At 39.4% G+C, this 15027-nt stretch overlaps 1 protein-coding gene across 4 annotated transcripts in view; it reads left to right on the top strand.

The window, feature by feature from the left end:
• The window catches only part of bcas3 (BCAS3 microtubule associated cell migration factor), a 327795-nt gene that overhangs the window by 278429 nt on the left and 34339 nt on the right, over positions 1 to 15027 (top strand). The window contains exon 23 of one of the 4 annotated variants that reach the window (XM_034205852.1): positions 266 to 345. The exons of the other annotated variants lie outside the window; for them this stretch is intronic. Coding sequence (XP_034061743.1) covers positions 266 to 300 — 35 coding nt within the window. The 3' untranslated portion in view covers positions 301 to 345. Of the gene's footprint in view, positions 1 to 265; positions 346 to 15027 lie in introns of those variants that run through there. 4 annotated transcript variants of the gene reach the window in all.

Below are 15027 nucleotides of genomic sequence, written 5' to 3' on the forward strand. Positions count from 1 at the left end.
CCCCATGAGGTCAAAGGTGATTAGGCGCTAAGGAGGTCTTTGACACTTGACACACACGGTGGCTCCCCACAGAGAGAAACTGTCACCACCTGGAGTGGACGACTAATTTGCCTATGATTTGTGTAATACACTCATCTTGTGTTTGCTAGTGTGTTCATGAGTATTCTTTGTGATGCAATTTGTTTGGCAAGCCCATCTCTAATGTCTGCTCTCTCTTTCTCTTTTCCATGCTCTTCATTTGGTGCCATCCAATGGATCCTAGCAGGTCAGTTGTGTGTTATGTCTACCTGTGCTAAGTAGCTTTTTATGTGTTACCAATGTTTGATCTGGCCCATTTTAATAGAGTGCAATTTAGGCTTAAAAAGTACGCTTGATCACCCAAACTACAAAACACCGAATAATTAGCAGCATTACGAATTCTGCTGCCACTTAACCTCAATGAACAATTGCATTGTGCTCAAACCACTGAAAACTGTTTTGGAACCATCTCTTTGTTCCTAAGGATAATCCGCCAAAATCCTTGGTGTCAGTTTTCACTCTTTTTCTTCTTTTATTTTACAACTCTTCTAAATAAAAATCACTGGCAAAGAGGTCTGGTTAAAATCCCCATGAAATGGAGAGGTTGCCATTTAAGTGTGTCTTTATAAGTGACCTCCTTCTTCACGAGTGTAAATAGAAATGTACAGCCAATAAAACATCACACACATTTGCGATCAGTCCTGTCCCTGCACCACTATTTTCAAATAAAACTTAAAGCATTTCTCACCATAACTCATTAGCTGACATTCTAGAATGGCCCTTAACTGTGCTTTGCCCCGACATCATGTTTAGGAAGAAAATGTTGGAAAAAAGACTCTCTCCATTCCATTTAACTTCAACATGCCGGAAATGCTAAGTATATATTATGGAAATAAGATAGCGTTGGAACTTTTAGAAAGCTAGGCTACAAAATTCCAAGAAAAAAATACAGTGGACTTGACCTCACCAACCTTAACACTTTAATGAAAAGCCATGTTCTTTATGAGGATCGCCATTAGCAATATCATTGGCTATTCTTCCTGGGGTCCAAACACAAACGAGTTAACACACAATACATACTATATTGACATAGCACAACAAACACCATATTTTGTTTGCAACTTTATTGGAGAGACAAACTGTAGTTGAAAGGGGGAGGGAGTGGGGAAGACATGGCAAATGGTCCCGAGGTCGGATTCAAACCCGGTTTTCTCCGCAGTTCTAGCTCTACCAAGTGAGCTATACGGCATACCAGACATCCAGATGTGTAATTGTTGCCACAGACAGCTTTGGTCAAACACAGAGATGTATAAATCATGTTAGTAAGTCACCACGTCCCTGTGCCGGTGATGTCATTCCTGAATAACTTCCCACAACATGAGCAGGGTTGCGTGTTCTTGGCCAAGCTTTATTGCTCTATCTGTCACTGCCAGCATTTCAGGTTTGTTCACACTCCCAAGGTGAAGAGGAATGAATGATGGCCGACAGACCCAGCTTTCCTTATTCCCTCTATTTGGTCAGAAAGTCGGGAGGATAAGGGGAAGTTAGGCTGCTCATCAATCCTTCCACAGAGAGAGAGCATTCTGAGGAAGTGAAGGTGTAGGAGGCTTGGTCTAGCCAAGGGGAGTCCCAGCAGGAATACACACACACACACATATATGCACAGAGGAAGAATAACACTCATATATCTGGCATGTCAACAATTGGCCTCTGTTTGCTCAGCGCTGACACCAGCACAGCGGAACTGCTACTGGAGTTTCTCATCACGCTTGTTTTTCCATTTGTGTGTCTGTCAGTAGTTGCAGAAATGATTGCTTGAATAGTATGTGTGTTGGCCTTCTTTTACAATTGGTATTTGTTTTGCATGAGTGCACCCTTTTAATGTATATTTGAATGTGTGTTGTTTGCTATTAGCCAGACTGACCAACACAACTGCAACAAAACTCCTGAGATACTGTTACATTTTAGAGTCAGGATGACGTAATTTTATAGTACAAATTCAAATTAGCATTGCATGGGCTCCTTGCATGGGCTCCTTGCATGGGCTCCTTGCATGGGCTCCTTGCATGGGCTCCTTGCATGGGCTCCTTGCATGGGCTCCTTGCATGGGTGCGATGGGATTTTTCCATTGGATTTTTGAATATTGCAGAAAATAAGCTTGTTGGCCAAAAAACCCTTGGGAATGATTCCACCTTTGTTCAGCAGGATAATCCCCGACTTTTAGGATTTTGGAAGCATGAATGCAACAGAAGTAAAAAGCTAAGGTTAGGCTAAAGACAAAATGTCACATGACTGCCAGTCAACGCAAAGCCAAATGTGGACTGTTTGATTAACACTTAGAACCTTCGGACATTCACTAGTGGGGTATTTACTGACATATGTTGTGTTGTAGAACAAAACTTGAAAATCTTTTCATTTTAAAAATATATATATATATTTGTACTTTTAGGTTGAGGCAAGTGAACCAGAAGTGAACTTATTTCTGGGGAAGGGACTCGAGCTCTCTGTGTAGGTTGTTTTGTCTAACGTTTAACAACTTTTTCAAGAATTGTATTTTAAAGATTAGCTACAGTTTTACCTTTGAGAATTGGAAATCAATATTTTAATTGTTATGTTATGAAATACCACACTAAAAAAAATATGATTTAGTCCTGGGGAATAACGTAAAACCTTTATTTGCAAAGGTGCTTTTTAAGTGCAATAGGGAGTCAAATGTACTTTCAAAGTCAATTGAAGAACATTTGCACTAAAGTTCCTTTAGTTAGAAACCCTTTTAACTCTGGAGTCTGCTGAAAAGTATACTCTAAATAAATGTTATCTGAACCTTTAGGATGGATTGTTTTTTTATTTGATACAGAAATGTGTGTTGTCACCAAGATGAATTTCAACTTGTTATCCTTTGTTGAATCTTACTTACTGTCAGGTCAAAAAATGTAAATCCAATAATAGTTCATGACTTAATTTCCATCAATTCATCAGCATTTGTAAAGGTCAGATAGTAAGCAGGGTCAAAAACGACTTGTTTAACATCCGCAAGTTAACATTACCACTACCTTTTTTACATGTAACTGTAAATGATTAAAGTTAAACTTTTAGCCTTAACTTTTATCCATCTTTCAATTTGGTTTCCTTTTATAAAGAACATAACAGCCTTACAAAACTGCTAGCACGGCTTTAGACTGTAGTCGTCTCTCCTCTGTGTGGAGAGATCACCTCCGTGAGTAATGCTCCTCTTCTGTCTCTTTCTTTCTGACTGGACTTTTGCCCATTTCTCCTCTGTAGGGATTTCCTAAACTAAAGATCCAAAGATTGGATTTAAATGTACTTAAGGGAGTCGAGATCGCCTTTTTTGACGGATGAGGTGGAAAAGGCCTGCATGTTTTTTTATCCCTGAGAAGTATCAAGTATTTTACACTATTACGTGATGAAGAATCTTTGTCTGTAGTTTGTGGAGGGGCTTTTTTCTGTGCAGTGCAATGAATACTTTAGTTTGAAGTCTTGCAACGTCATCCCCACAAAGGCTGTGAAGAGGGGCTCCACTCAAAGTTATTGCCCTCAGAAAAAGAAATCACTTAGCTTCATGTTTGATCTTCCTTATGAAATATGCCGTCGGACAGCGTTTCATATAATCCCTTACTGTTCGTGGCCGACGGCGGGCCTTTTGACAGCCGTAAATTACAAAATGGCCGACCGAAGCAGGGGAGCCATAAAAAAATGGAAGAAAAAGGAAAGGATGGCAAAAACACACTTTGGTAACCTAGCATCGCCCCCTCTCCTGCTCCAGCTCCCCATGGGATCAAACAAGAGGGAGGATCTGGACGTAAATCATTTCCTTCAAGTGGTGAACTCTCAGGGCCGGCAGAATGAGTCAGACGTGTGTGTGTTCATATCAAGTGGAGGCATCGCAGCAACACTTTGCCAGAAAGCCTGGCTGCTTTTCTCTCACACTCTTCCTCAAACGCTGGAAAATGTTGGACTTTGAAGTCCTGATAAGGCAAATTCATCACATTCTCCCTGCTGCTGCTGAAGCTGAATGAAGTTAAGTCTGCTGATATTTATTGAGAGGTACCACAAGTCCAAAGGGGGCGAAAACACTTTCATCCTATCAAAGAAAAAGTTAGTTATACTTTTACCACTTTTCATCAAATGCTTCTATTGGTTTACATTAATAGATTAGCTAATGTTATATATAACATAAACCTACTTCTGTAACAAAAGATTTTTTTTCTCACTTTTACTCAAATGACAGCTCATGGTTTGAGAGACATTTTTAATAATGTAATGATTTAATGTAATTACTGTAATTACTTTTTTAACTAATTATCTATAATAAATAATTAATACAAAACTCAACTTTGTTTAAATTATGAATTACAAACCATTTTATTAATATTTCACCATAACTAACTGAACTGAAGGACCTCAGCTTAAAACTCCAAATTTCATACAATATTTAACATGCAAAACATTTTTTAAAGTTGTATTTTTCTTTAAGCTTGCAACGGTAATATTCAGAGTAAATCAGCACAGTTTATTTGTCTTTAAAAATACGTTTCTAAGACCTTGAGTCAAGATATATTCATTTATTTATAAAGATACCCTTTCGAGGTAAAGAGAATAAGATTTTTCAGGAGACAATTCCCACTCCTAAAACCCCCATGTCACCTGTGGCTTTAAAACTCAGTCAGTGAAACATCTTGACCAAAGAGTTGATTTAGAAGTCCGCTTTAGGATGTTACAGAGATCCCCCCATGTCTGCGTTTCACTACACCTAATATCACCGCCTGCCACCATGTTCTTTTCTCAGGGTGAGAATTGAACTTGTGACATTTATAGCCATGCTCTGATATTATTTATTTAGTGTGTTCACCCTCCTTTGACAAAGCCCCTCGTTTTCTTTGACATCTTCTCCCAGCTCTCCTGCCGGTCTTATGAAATTCCTTTGTGTGGGTGTGTGTATATGCGTGAGTAAGACTATAGCCTGTCCTTGCATGTGATTGAACTGACTAGTGTGTGTGTGTGTGTGTGTGTGTGTGTGTGTGTGTGTGTGTGTGTGTGTGTGTGTGTGTGTGTGTGTGTGTGTGTGTGTGTGTGTGTGTGTGTGTGTGTGTGTGTGTGTGTGTGTGTGTGTGTGTGTGTGTGTGTGTGTGTGTGTGTGTGTGTGTGTGTGTGTGTGTTTGTGTGTGTGTGTGTGTGTGTGTGAGAATTGCATTGTGTTTTCTTGCTTACTTGCATGTGTGTACGTGTTTCTGGTTTGAGGATGTTGTGAGCACTGGGTGAGAAGAACCAGAGCCTTGATCTGCTTTGCATCACACTGAGCTGCCCAGACCTGACTTCACACACACACACACACACACACACACACACACACACACACACACACACACACACACACACACACACACACACACACACACGCACGCACGCACGCACTTATCCACACAGTGGATTAAAGCAGCCAATAGCTAAACAGGAGCACTCTTCACAAGAAGCCCGAAACATGACTAAACCTCACGTGGTGCACATGTAGAACACAAAAACGGCACCTCACTACAAATAGACTTCATATAATGATGTTTTGTAATCTCTGATAATCCTAAAATCAAATTCATATCTGCAACATTGTCACGCTACAGGGTTTTGCATTTACTGTCCTGTACACATAGCAGCTTTGAAGTTTCCCAGTTCCATACACAGTGTTCCAAGAAATAAGTTACTTATTTACTGCAAGTAGGAGTAGCCATTCTTAAGTGTAAAAAATGCTCTGTTCTCATAAAGGTCCTGATTTTAAAAACAAGTGAAATCAAAAGAATATTAATCAGTAAAATATGCTCAAAGTAGGAAAAGTACTAAGTATGCTCTATAGACCATTTCAGAATCATATATTAAATGACTGGATTATTGATGCATTAATGCGTCCATCACGGCTGGTAAAGATGGAGCTCATGTGTATTACTTTGTAAACTGCTGTTTGATATCTTAACCTATGATTAAATGTCAATGCTAATAATTAGTTGATTTATATTTTGTATTAGCTATAATCTGAGTCTGTTGTCAGATAAATGTAGTGGAGTAAAAAGTACAATATTGACTTCTAAAATGTAGTTGAGTAGAAGTATAAAGAAGCATACAATGAAAATACTCAAGTCAAGTCTTGTACAAATATTGTAATTTCATTTAGGTACAATCATTAGAAAATGTAGTTGAGCATAAAAGATAAAGGAGCTACTTACAGCTATGTAAAACAAGGACGAAGTAGCAGATGTCACAAGAAAAGTTTGATAGGCAGTGGTATTTCAAAGCCATAGTTGTATTCACATTATTAACTTTACAAATGACAAACGTTTACATAATGAGAAAGTAGGTATATCTATTTGATTAATTTCATCATGTCATGGCACTGATAGCGTTTGAGTGGTTCATCCTATGGGAACTCTCCAGGTACACAGGAACTGATGCTCGCTTTCTTACAACTTGCACTCCGTTTTGATCTCGAACACAGAATTACAGTCGATGAAAATAAAACCGAACTGTACACAGTACAGTACAAACACACACCTGCATAGGAATACAGAAATGCACAAACACATGCATGTTCTTATATAGGGTTACAAGAGGCTGCCAGGTGTGTCCGGTGTCAGGAGTAGTTGGGGGTTTAGTGTAGGGCTGCTCGATTATGGCAAAAATCATAATCACGATTATTTTGGTCAATAATTGATATCACGATTGTTAAATACGATTATTCATTGACTTTGAAAATATCCATTTATTGAACTTTAAAACAAATACAAATAATAATTTGAACAGTCTCTTTTTAACTGTTGATTACCCTGAACGTATAATTCAACTGAAAAACCAATACAAAAATAAATGATACATTTATATTTACATTTAAATAAATAATATCAAAATAATAAATACCAATAAACAAGATCAACAAATATTTTGGAGCGCACTTCAACAAGCTACTAAACATATATAAATATGATAAGTAAAAATAAATTAGACCTAGCAAAGCAAAATAATCGTTTTTTTCAATTATGATGTTTTCGTAAATGTGGCAGGCCAAAATCGTAATTGCGATGAAAATACGATTAATTGCACAGCCCTAGTTTAGTGCCTTACTCAATGACTCCTTGGTCCTGTAGGTGAATTGGACTGAACACCTCTCCAGCTACTAGTCCACACTCACTCGTATTTGTTCTGGTCCGATCAAGACTTGATCCAGGAACCCTTCAGTTCCTCAGCCAAGCCCCTACAGAGCTACTGCCGCCCACTGGATTCCGCATCTGACCCATCCTCGTATAAGGAGCAGTGGGCCGCATTATGTTCAGAGGCTGGGGAGCGGTTTAGGGGTTGGTGCCTTGCTGCCTGGCACCTGGGCAGTACTTGTCGTTGCATTACTTGAACCAAAGACCCTCCGGTTCCAAAGCCAAATCCCTTTGAACTGAGTCACTTCAGAAAAGAGATATACGTTCCACAAACAGGCTGCTATATTGGGAGATTCCATACCTATTATAAAAAAAGTTTCATAGTAAGAAAGTGTGTAAAATTAAGATGAATTTACATCCAAATGGTGTTGAATGAAAGAGGTTTCAAATAATTAAGGACTTAAATACGGTACTGTATGTTTGATTGGATTTTCAACACTGTCACACTCTTTTTGTGTTCAGAACATCTCATTAAATACATATTTTACATATATATTACTTTTTGTATACATTAGCAAACAGTAGAAACTACATAACAAGGGTTGGAAGGACTTTATGTCTGTGGTCGAAAGCTTAATGAAGTCACATGTGATACAGCGCTGCTCAACACTACACATCAATGTCATTACAACAGCCAGGGTGACATCCTGTAATAAACATGTCATTGCAAGCTTTATATACTGCTCCACATACCACTGACTGTATTTGGAGTAGTAAGACTAGCTGTAATACTCAAACACTTAAAGCCATGATCACATAATGAGCAGTTTTATTTTGCTCCAATTTACATGTGAGTAAGACATATAAATACCACTTGCATACGACTGTTTGTTCATCCTAAATAAAAGTGTGTAGCCATAGGGCAAACAACTCATATAAAAAGGGTCCTTATCGGTGGTGTCAGAGCAAGTATTCTTCATTTAATCCAATACGGTTTTAGTGACATCAACAACTACGCTTTGAACGGTTTTACCAATAGAAAGCAGCAATACTTAGTTTCTATCTTTGTTTTTTTAACACTCTAAATCAGCAATAATGAAATACTCATAAGTCCTTATAAATATCTTTAGGCAACTCACCAAGAGGCAAACTTACTATTAACCTTGTTTTATATGTTGTGCATTATGTGGATTTTGTATACATGGTAAATACGTTTTTCAATATTTTATGTTGGCACTTTTATATTTGCTACCTATACTGCAACTGCTGCACAACAAGTTCCCTCTGGTTATATAAAGTTCTAGCTTATCTTACCTTAAAAGTGAAAAATCTTTTAAAATAACATTTATATTAAAAAAATCTTAACCTATAACTTTTTGAATCATGGCGATGATGGTCAAATACATGCATGAACATGGTTCCGGTGTCAACTCGGTCTATAGAAGCTGATGAAGATGCATGTAGTGTGTGTGGGAAATAGAGTCATCAAACTATAGAAAGGCAGGGTGCTGAGAGCTGAGGCCCGCCCACTCTCAGCAGAATGAGACTGATGTGTGTTCCCATGCCAGTATTTCAGTATATGTGCTCACGCTTGTTTGCAGATGAGGGGCGTTAAATTGTCAGACCCTTTTCACCCTCACGTGTCATAAGTCCCGTTTATAGCGCACTGATCCGCTCAAGCTGTTTCGCCTCACCCTGTTCTTCACGAAAGGGTGCTAGCGGCAGTGGTGGAAAGTTACTAAGTACATTTACTCAAGTACTGTACTTTAGTACATATTTGAGGTTCTTTTAATTTAATATTTAAATGTGTTGTACAATTAAAAAATCAATTGTCTGCTCATATTCCACTAAATGTATTTAATACCTTTAGTTACTTCACAGATCTGGATGAATGATGTGAAATATAATCAAGTGTTAAATCTTTAGTTCCACCTGGAGTAAATCCACAAGCTACCCTGCAGTATACAAAGTCATTCAAACTAGCTGCACCTTTACCAGCTTTGAGAACACTTTCATGATCAATCATTATAAAACATATAATGTATTTTATTCTGAAATGGACCAATCTGCACAATGAGTACTTTTACTTTTGGTACTTTAAATACATTTTGATGCAAACACTTTTGTACTTTTACTTGAGTAACATTTTGAATACAGGACTTTTACTTGTAACAGAGTATTCTTACACTCTAGTACTTCAACTTTTACTGAAGTACAAGATCTGAGTACTTCTCCCACCTCTGGCTAGCGATGTCACTAGCGTAGCAGTCCCGCATGTGTTTTCGCTTTATTTAGTCTCTTGTTAGCTTGTTACGCCTTTTTAGTGTGTTTACAGAGCGTGGATGTCCCCACATCTGTTTGCACCCCCTCTCATCCACCCCGACACTCTTATTCCCACCACTAGTTGCCCCCAGCATGCCCCCCGCTTCACCGCTGAACTCATCAGCCTGGCGAGCCCAGGAGTGCAGGGTCCCAGAGGAGGTGCGGGCTCTGCTCATCCCACCAGCTTAGGAGGGTAAGGATTGGGTTCAGGCGACAGGTGCCAGAGGGACCGGCCAGTCCCCTCGCAACACACAGACACACACACACAGAAATACATACACACTGAATCTGGCCGTGCCTTAATCCCCAGCCAGCTGTTGCAGTTGCTAGCCCAATCAGTCTAAAGTGTCTAGCGCTGGGGAAGCTCGTGTGTGTGTGTGTGTGTGTGTGTGTGTATGTGTGTGTGTGTGTGTGTGTGTGTGTGTGTGTGTGTGTGTGTGTGTGTGTGTGTGTGTGTGTGTGTGTGTGTGTGTGTGTGTGTGTGTGTGTGTGTGTGTGTGTGTGTGTGTGTGTGTGTGTGTGTGTGTGTGTGTGTGCGCTGTGTGTGTGTGTGTGTGTGTGTGTGTGTGTGTGTGTGTGTGTGTGTGTGTGTGTGTGTGTGTGTGTGTGTGCGTGCGTGCTGTGCGTGTGTGTGTGTGTGTCATAGGGAGGTGTCGGGGGGGGGGGTCAGGTAGCCGCCACGCATGCCAGTCATCCTCACAGTCCGGGAACCAGACCCCTGTCCCCCCCCGATGATGGCCCGGGCGCCCCGGCCTGATAGATTTGTAACACATGTTCCCCAGGCACTGTCAGCATGCACTCACACACACACACACACACCAATAATACACTCTCATTCATTATCTTCATGGTCTCAGATAGGCCCAATCCTATCACAGTCCACCCCAAAGGCCAGAAGAGGTGAGATGGGGCAGACACTCGCTGTCCTCACCAGCCCCCCTCCCCTCTTGCAGTTTCAGCCGGCCCATCCCTGTGTGACCCTATGGACACGGGCTAATCCATCAGGAGCAGGGGCGGGGGTGTTTTGGTAAGGGTTATGGAGGGCGCTGCGTCTGCTGTCAGGGTGTATCGCTGCCAGTTCATGGCTCATGTCATCGCTGGGCTTTTTCAACATCCAGCAGATTATTGCTGGACGGTGCTGAGGTTATCCCCAAACACTCACAAAGCCAGAAGCAAAAAATGCCTGGGCCTGTGTGTGACACGCAGGCTAATATTGCTGAAATATTAATAAAATCCTTTAAATGGTTGTCATATTAGTTTTCATTCCTAATTGCCCTTCTTTAATTGTAGTTGTACCAAACAGAGTTCCCTCTCTGAAGAAGTCAACAAGTAAAAGTTGAATGACTTTGTTTGTTAGTTTCCAAGGGCGACAGCTTCAGGCCATGTCAGCTGATTTGTCTTTATTAGATTAATAGAAAATGTGTTTGAATTTGTATTAATTGCCACAAACCAATTGCCAGGGAGTGTTTCCGAACAGAAGCACAATTCATACCAAAGTCTGAGCACAAGAATATAATTTAAATGACACTCAACTTTGCCCATTAGGGAATAAAAGTCACACTGACATTGTTCATCCCAAAAGTTGTGATTAATATATATTTTGGGATATATATTTATATCTTGATATAAGTTGGGAGTCACAGTCTACTGTACATCACATTAGTTGAACAATTGAACCATGAGATGCCTAATAACTCATTTACCAAATGTAAAGATTGGAAATGAATTCAATGGTGATTATTGTGTCAAAATACAGGCTTTTTTTTTCATATATCTTTTCAATTTCCAAATAAGGATAACGGTTTGGCAAAAGTTTCACAGCTTTCACAGTATTTCTCCAATTATTCCAAGTATGTCTATGTTGACAAGTTGCTTAACATATAACCCGCACGCACACTCAAAAAATAATTATATATCACGGTATCAGACACTCCATTTGACTGACAGAATGAGTTTAACGTGCAGTTTAAAACACCACATTAATGAGCTCTTAACCGAACAGATGGAGACAAACACCGCAGCCCCAAAGATGGAGATGATAAACACAAAATCAAGGATCTAGCAGATTACCAGAAGAAGCTGATAACCCACCCAAACTAATTTCATCAGCCTGGCTCTCAGGGGAGTGTAATTAAAGTGTTGTTTTGGAGGCTTTACTTCCTTCCTTCCTTCCTACGTGACAAAAATACAGCCTCTTTCCTTTACACTGGAAGGCAAATGCAAGTCTTATGATGAATCATACAGTGTAACGCGTATACATTTCATGTCAAACATGATCACAAGATGAAAAGCTGTGACACTCGAAAACATTTACACGGACCATATCGAAACCATTTTTCCAATAAGTGCAGTTCAGTGTATGAAGTGTAGAAAAAGTGAGTAGTTAGAGGTTTTATTTCCCAGGAAAAGCAGAGTGCCAGTTGAATGGTCCTTTCTGTACGGGTGTCAGTGAAAAGCAAATGCAAGTCTTATGAGGATGATTCACATAATTTGATGATTCCATAATGTCGTTAGTCTATTATGTGATCACAAGATGAAACTCTGCACTTCATCACCAGTTCATATGGACCATTTCCACACATCATGCTGCGTATGAATATGCTATCTGTTAAAAGCCACATCAATAAGATGTGTTAATATGATCCGGTCTGCAGTCACAGTCTATGCATTACCCACAGACTCCTTTCTCCCCTGATAGTGTTTACTATAAAAGAAGTATGCAAAGTAAGCTCATATCAATATTGGAAGTTGTTCAAATTTCACATTGACTTTTTTCTGGATGTAGCCAGGGGAATGGTGATGACTTAACTAGCCCCCTTACAGAAGCAGGAGTAGATCCAGTATCATTGCTTTTAGCCCATATGGCCAGTTTCCATATAATCAATGCTGCTTGACAATCAGAAGCAATTAGCCAAAGAAAATGTTGAAAGATGAGTACAATATGTTTCTCCCAGGAGTGAATTATTGTCTTGGTGGAAAAGCCTCTGGAACAATGATGTTGACCATCATAAAGCAAGAACAGCTTATTAAAGGGGCCCTTTTATTCTCATTTTCAGCTTCCATATTTGTTTTTTTGCTACTGTCACATATCTCCATGCTTTAAGGTTCATAAAGCTCTGTATTTTTTTCATACTGCCTGTGCTGCAGCCCCTCTTTTCACCCTCTGTCTGAAACCAGAGCCCAGTCTGCTTTGATTGGTTAGCTGGCCGGCTCTGATGTGATTGGTGAACCGCTTAGAGATGTTCCGCACCTTAGCCTATCACATACAATGTGTTGGAGAGATAGCCAATAGAAGCACAAGTGTTAAATAGTCATGTCACTATGTTGCGGAAGTAAACAAAGGAGTCCAGTTGAGGCGATACAGGCAGGGGAGGGTGGGTGGTGTGGGAGAAACCCCCCCCCCCCTGGAGGGAACTTACAGACTTTAGCCTTTGCAGACCTTTTACAGGCACAAAAACCCATATAATACTCTTCAGGAAAGGGAGAACCCCAAAAAGCATATTCGGACCCCTTTAAGTTAAACCCCACGGCCCCACGGGCGGGGGCAAAACGCAACATCTTGCAAGAAACAGCATCTGAGGGCTTCTTAACATTTGATAAACTATGAATGTGATATACTCACTTAACGGGAAGCTTTCAGACAATATTAACCATGTTTAGCTAAACGAAACACAAGGGTCATAACAAAGGCTCTGAATTAGCCCTGAGCGAAAAAATGCTAACGCAATTAGCACAGAACTCAAGGTAAAATACCCTTATTACTTATCGGATCTGCACAAACAAGATATCGATTAGCAAGCTGAGATTCCACAGACATATAAGTATCATCACTGAGCGATCAGAACTCGCGACAGTGGAAGCGAAAACAGACATCACAACACGTAGCTTCACGGAGAGAAATTCTTACCTTAGCTGTTGTTCTGATCAAAAGTTGTGTTCAATGGCATTAAAACGATAAAAACGCTGCTGAAGGTTAATCCAATGTGTCTGTGTCACTTTGAAATGATTACTGATAATCCATCTTCATATTTATCTCATCAACGAGAGTGTATGACAGCTTCCGGTTTTGGGCATTCTGGCTACGCATCACTCATTCACCAATGGGTAATGTTTAGATGGATTTTAGGAAGTTCCCCTCGATTCTATTGGCTCTAACAGTTAAAAAGAGGTGTCAATCATCAAAATCGACCAAGGGGGGCCATGGATATGGAAAATGCACCCAAATGACCCCAGAAGTTGTTTTTTTTCTAAATCTCTCTCAAAAGGTCAAATGTCACTTGTTTTGCATCAATCTTGATACAGGGTACTTATTATATGTTATAGTTTGGATTCCTAAAGCTTTTAGTTCACTAACCCATCATTCAAGGGTGGTTTTCACTATAAGTCATGTTTTTTTTTTGGACGGGCACTATCATTTACATTTTTTTAGGATGTTCAATCTGAATTTACTTTAAAATAAAAAAAATCTATATTGATTCTGACTTTTCTACATCCAACTCACAGGTTTATCATTGCTTTGAGAATAAAGATTATTAATGTACCCCTTTTAGAAGTGAAGATATAGTCAATTGTTCTGGGAATGTCATTTTCGAGCCTGAGGCCTGAAAAACAGGCTCGGGCTCAACTGGTTTTAAGGCAGGTTTAGGTTTTGTAACAATATTACATTTTTTATATATTTCTGAAACATCAATATTGGCCGGTTATCATTTGAATATATTGGTGCAAATCCAAGGTTTTGTCCTTTGTATTATGTTAAAGGCAAAGAAAATGAACACAAGGACAATTTCAAGTGGTTCAAAAGGTCCATGAAATGTGGTGCTAAATTACGTTAGGGTTAGGGTAAATTACTCAATAACTGGATCCTTTTCAATCTTTAAAGAAATGTTGACGTCCTTTGATACGGCTGGCAGCAAGCTAGCTGCCTGTTTACAGTTTAGGATTAGAGCCCTTTGGCCCTGTATCCACATACTTGTTTTTTTTGGCAAAAAGGTGCCTGTCAGGCACTGGGGTGAACCTCGTCCTAGTGTTTTTTTTATCCTTATCTTATGTCGACAACTTATCACCGCTGTTGTTTTTGTCAGGCAATCCCCTATATTGGCGTTATGAGTCTACGATGTTACGGTTGAAGACCCTTGGTTACACTTTATACGTTAAAGTATATCCATTCATTTTTGTTTTTGATCACTTGTGGCTTAAGTCTTTAATGTTCAGTGTATACTGTTAATAATATAATCATCGTAAAAAAAGACATAAAGTTGACTATGCCATGACCAAACCCAATCCCAATTGCTTACAAACCAATCCCTTGGTGACAATACCTTGACATGATTTACATAATCTGAAATATCAAAATGGACACACTTCACTATAGTCATTTTTTTTATTTAATACTTATATAGTATAAGAAAATACACTCAAGTTAACTATATGGAGTGTGCTGATGCATTTGAAAGAAATGGAAGAAGATATTAAGTTGACCTTGAACAAAGATAACTTTGGCAAACTACCACAGCATATACTTGCACCAATAATTACT

Source organism: Gymnodraco acuticeps, unplaced genomic scaffold (assembly GCF_902827175.1).
Source record: "Gymnodraco acuticeps unplaced genomic scaffold, fGymAcu1.1, whole genome shotgun sequence".
Classification (NCBI taxonomy): Eukaryota; Metazoa; Chordata; class Actinopteri; order Perciformes; family Bathydraconidae; genus Gymnodraco; species Gymnodraco acuticeps.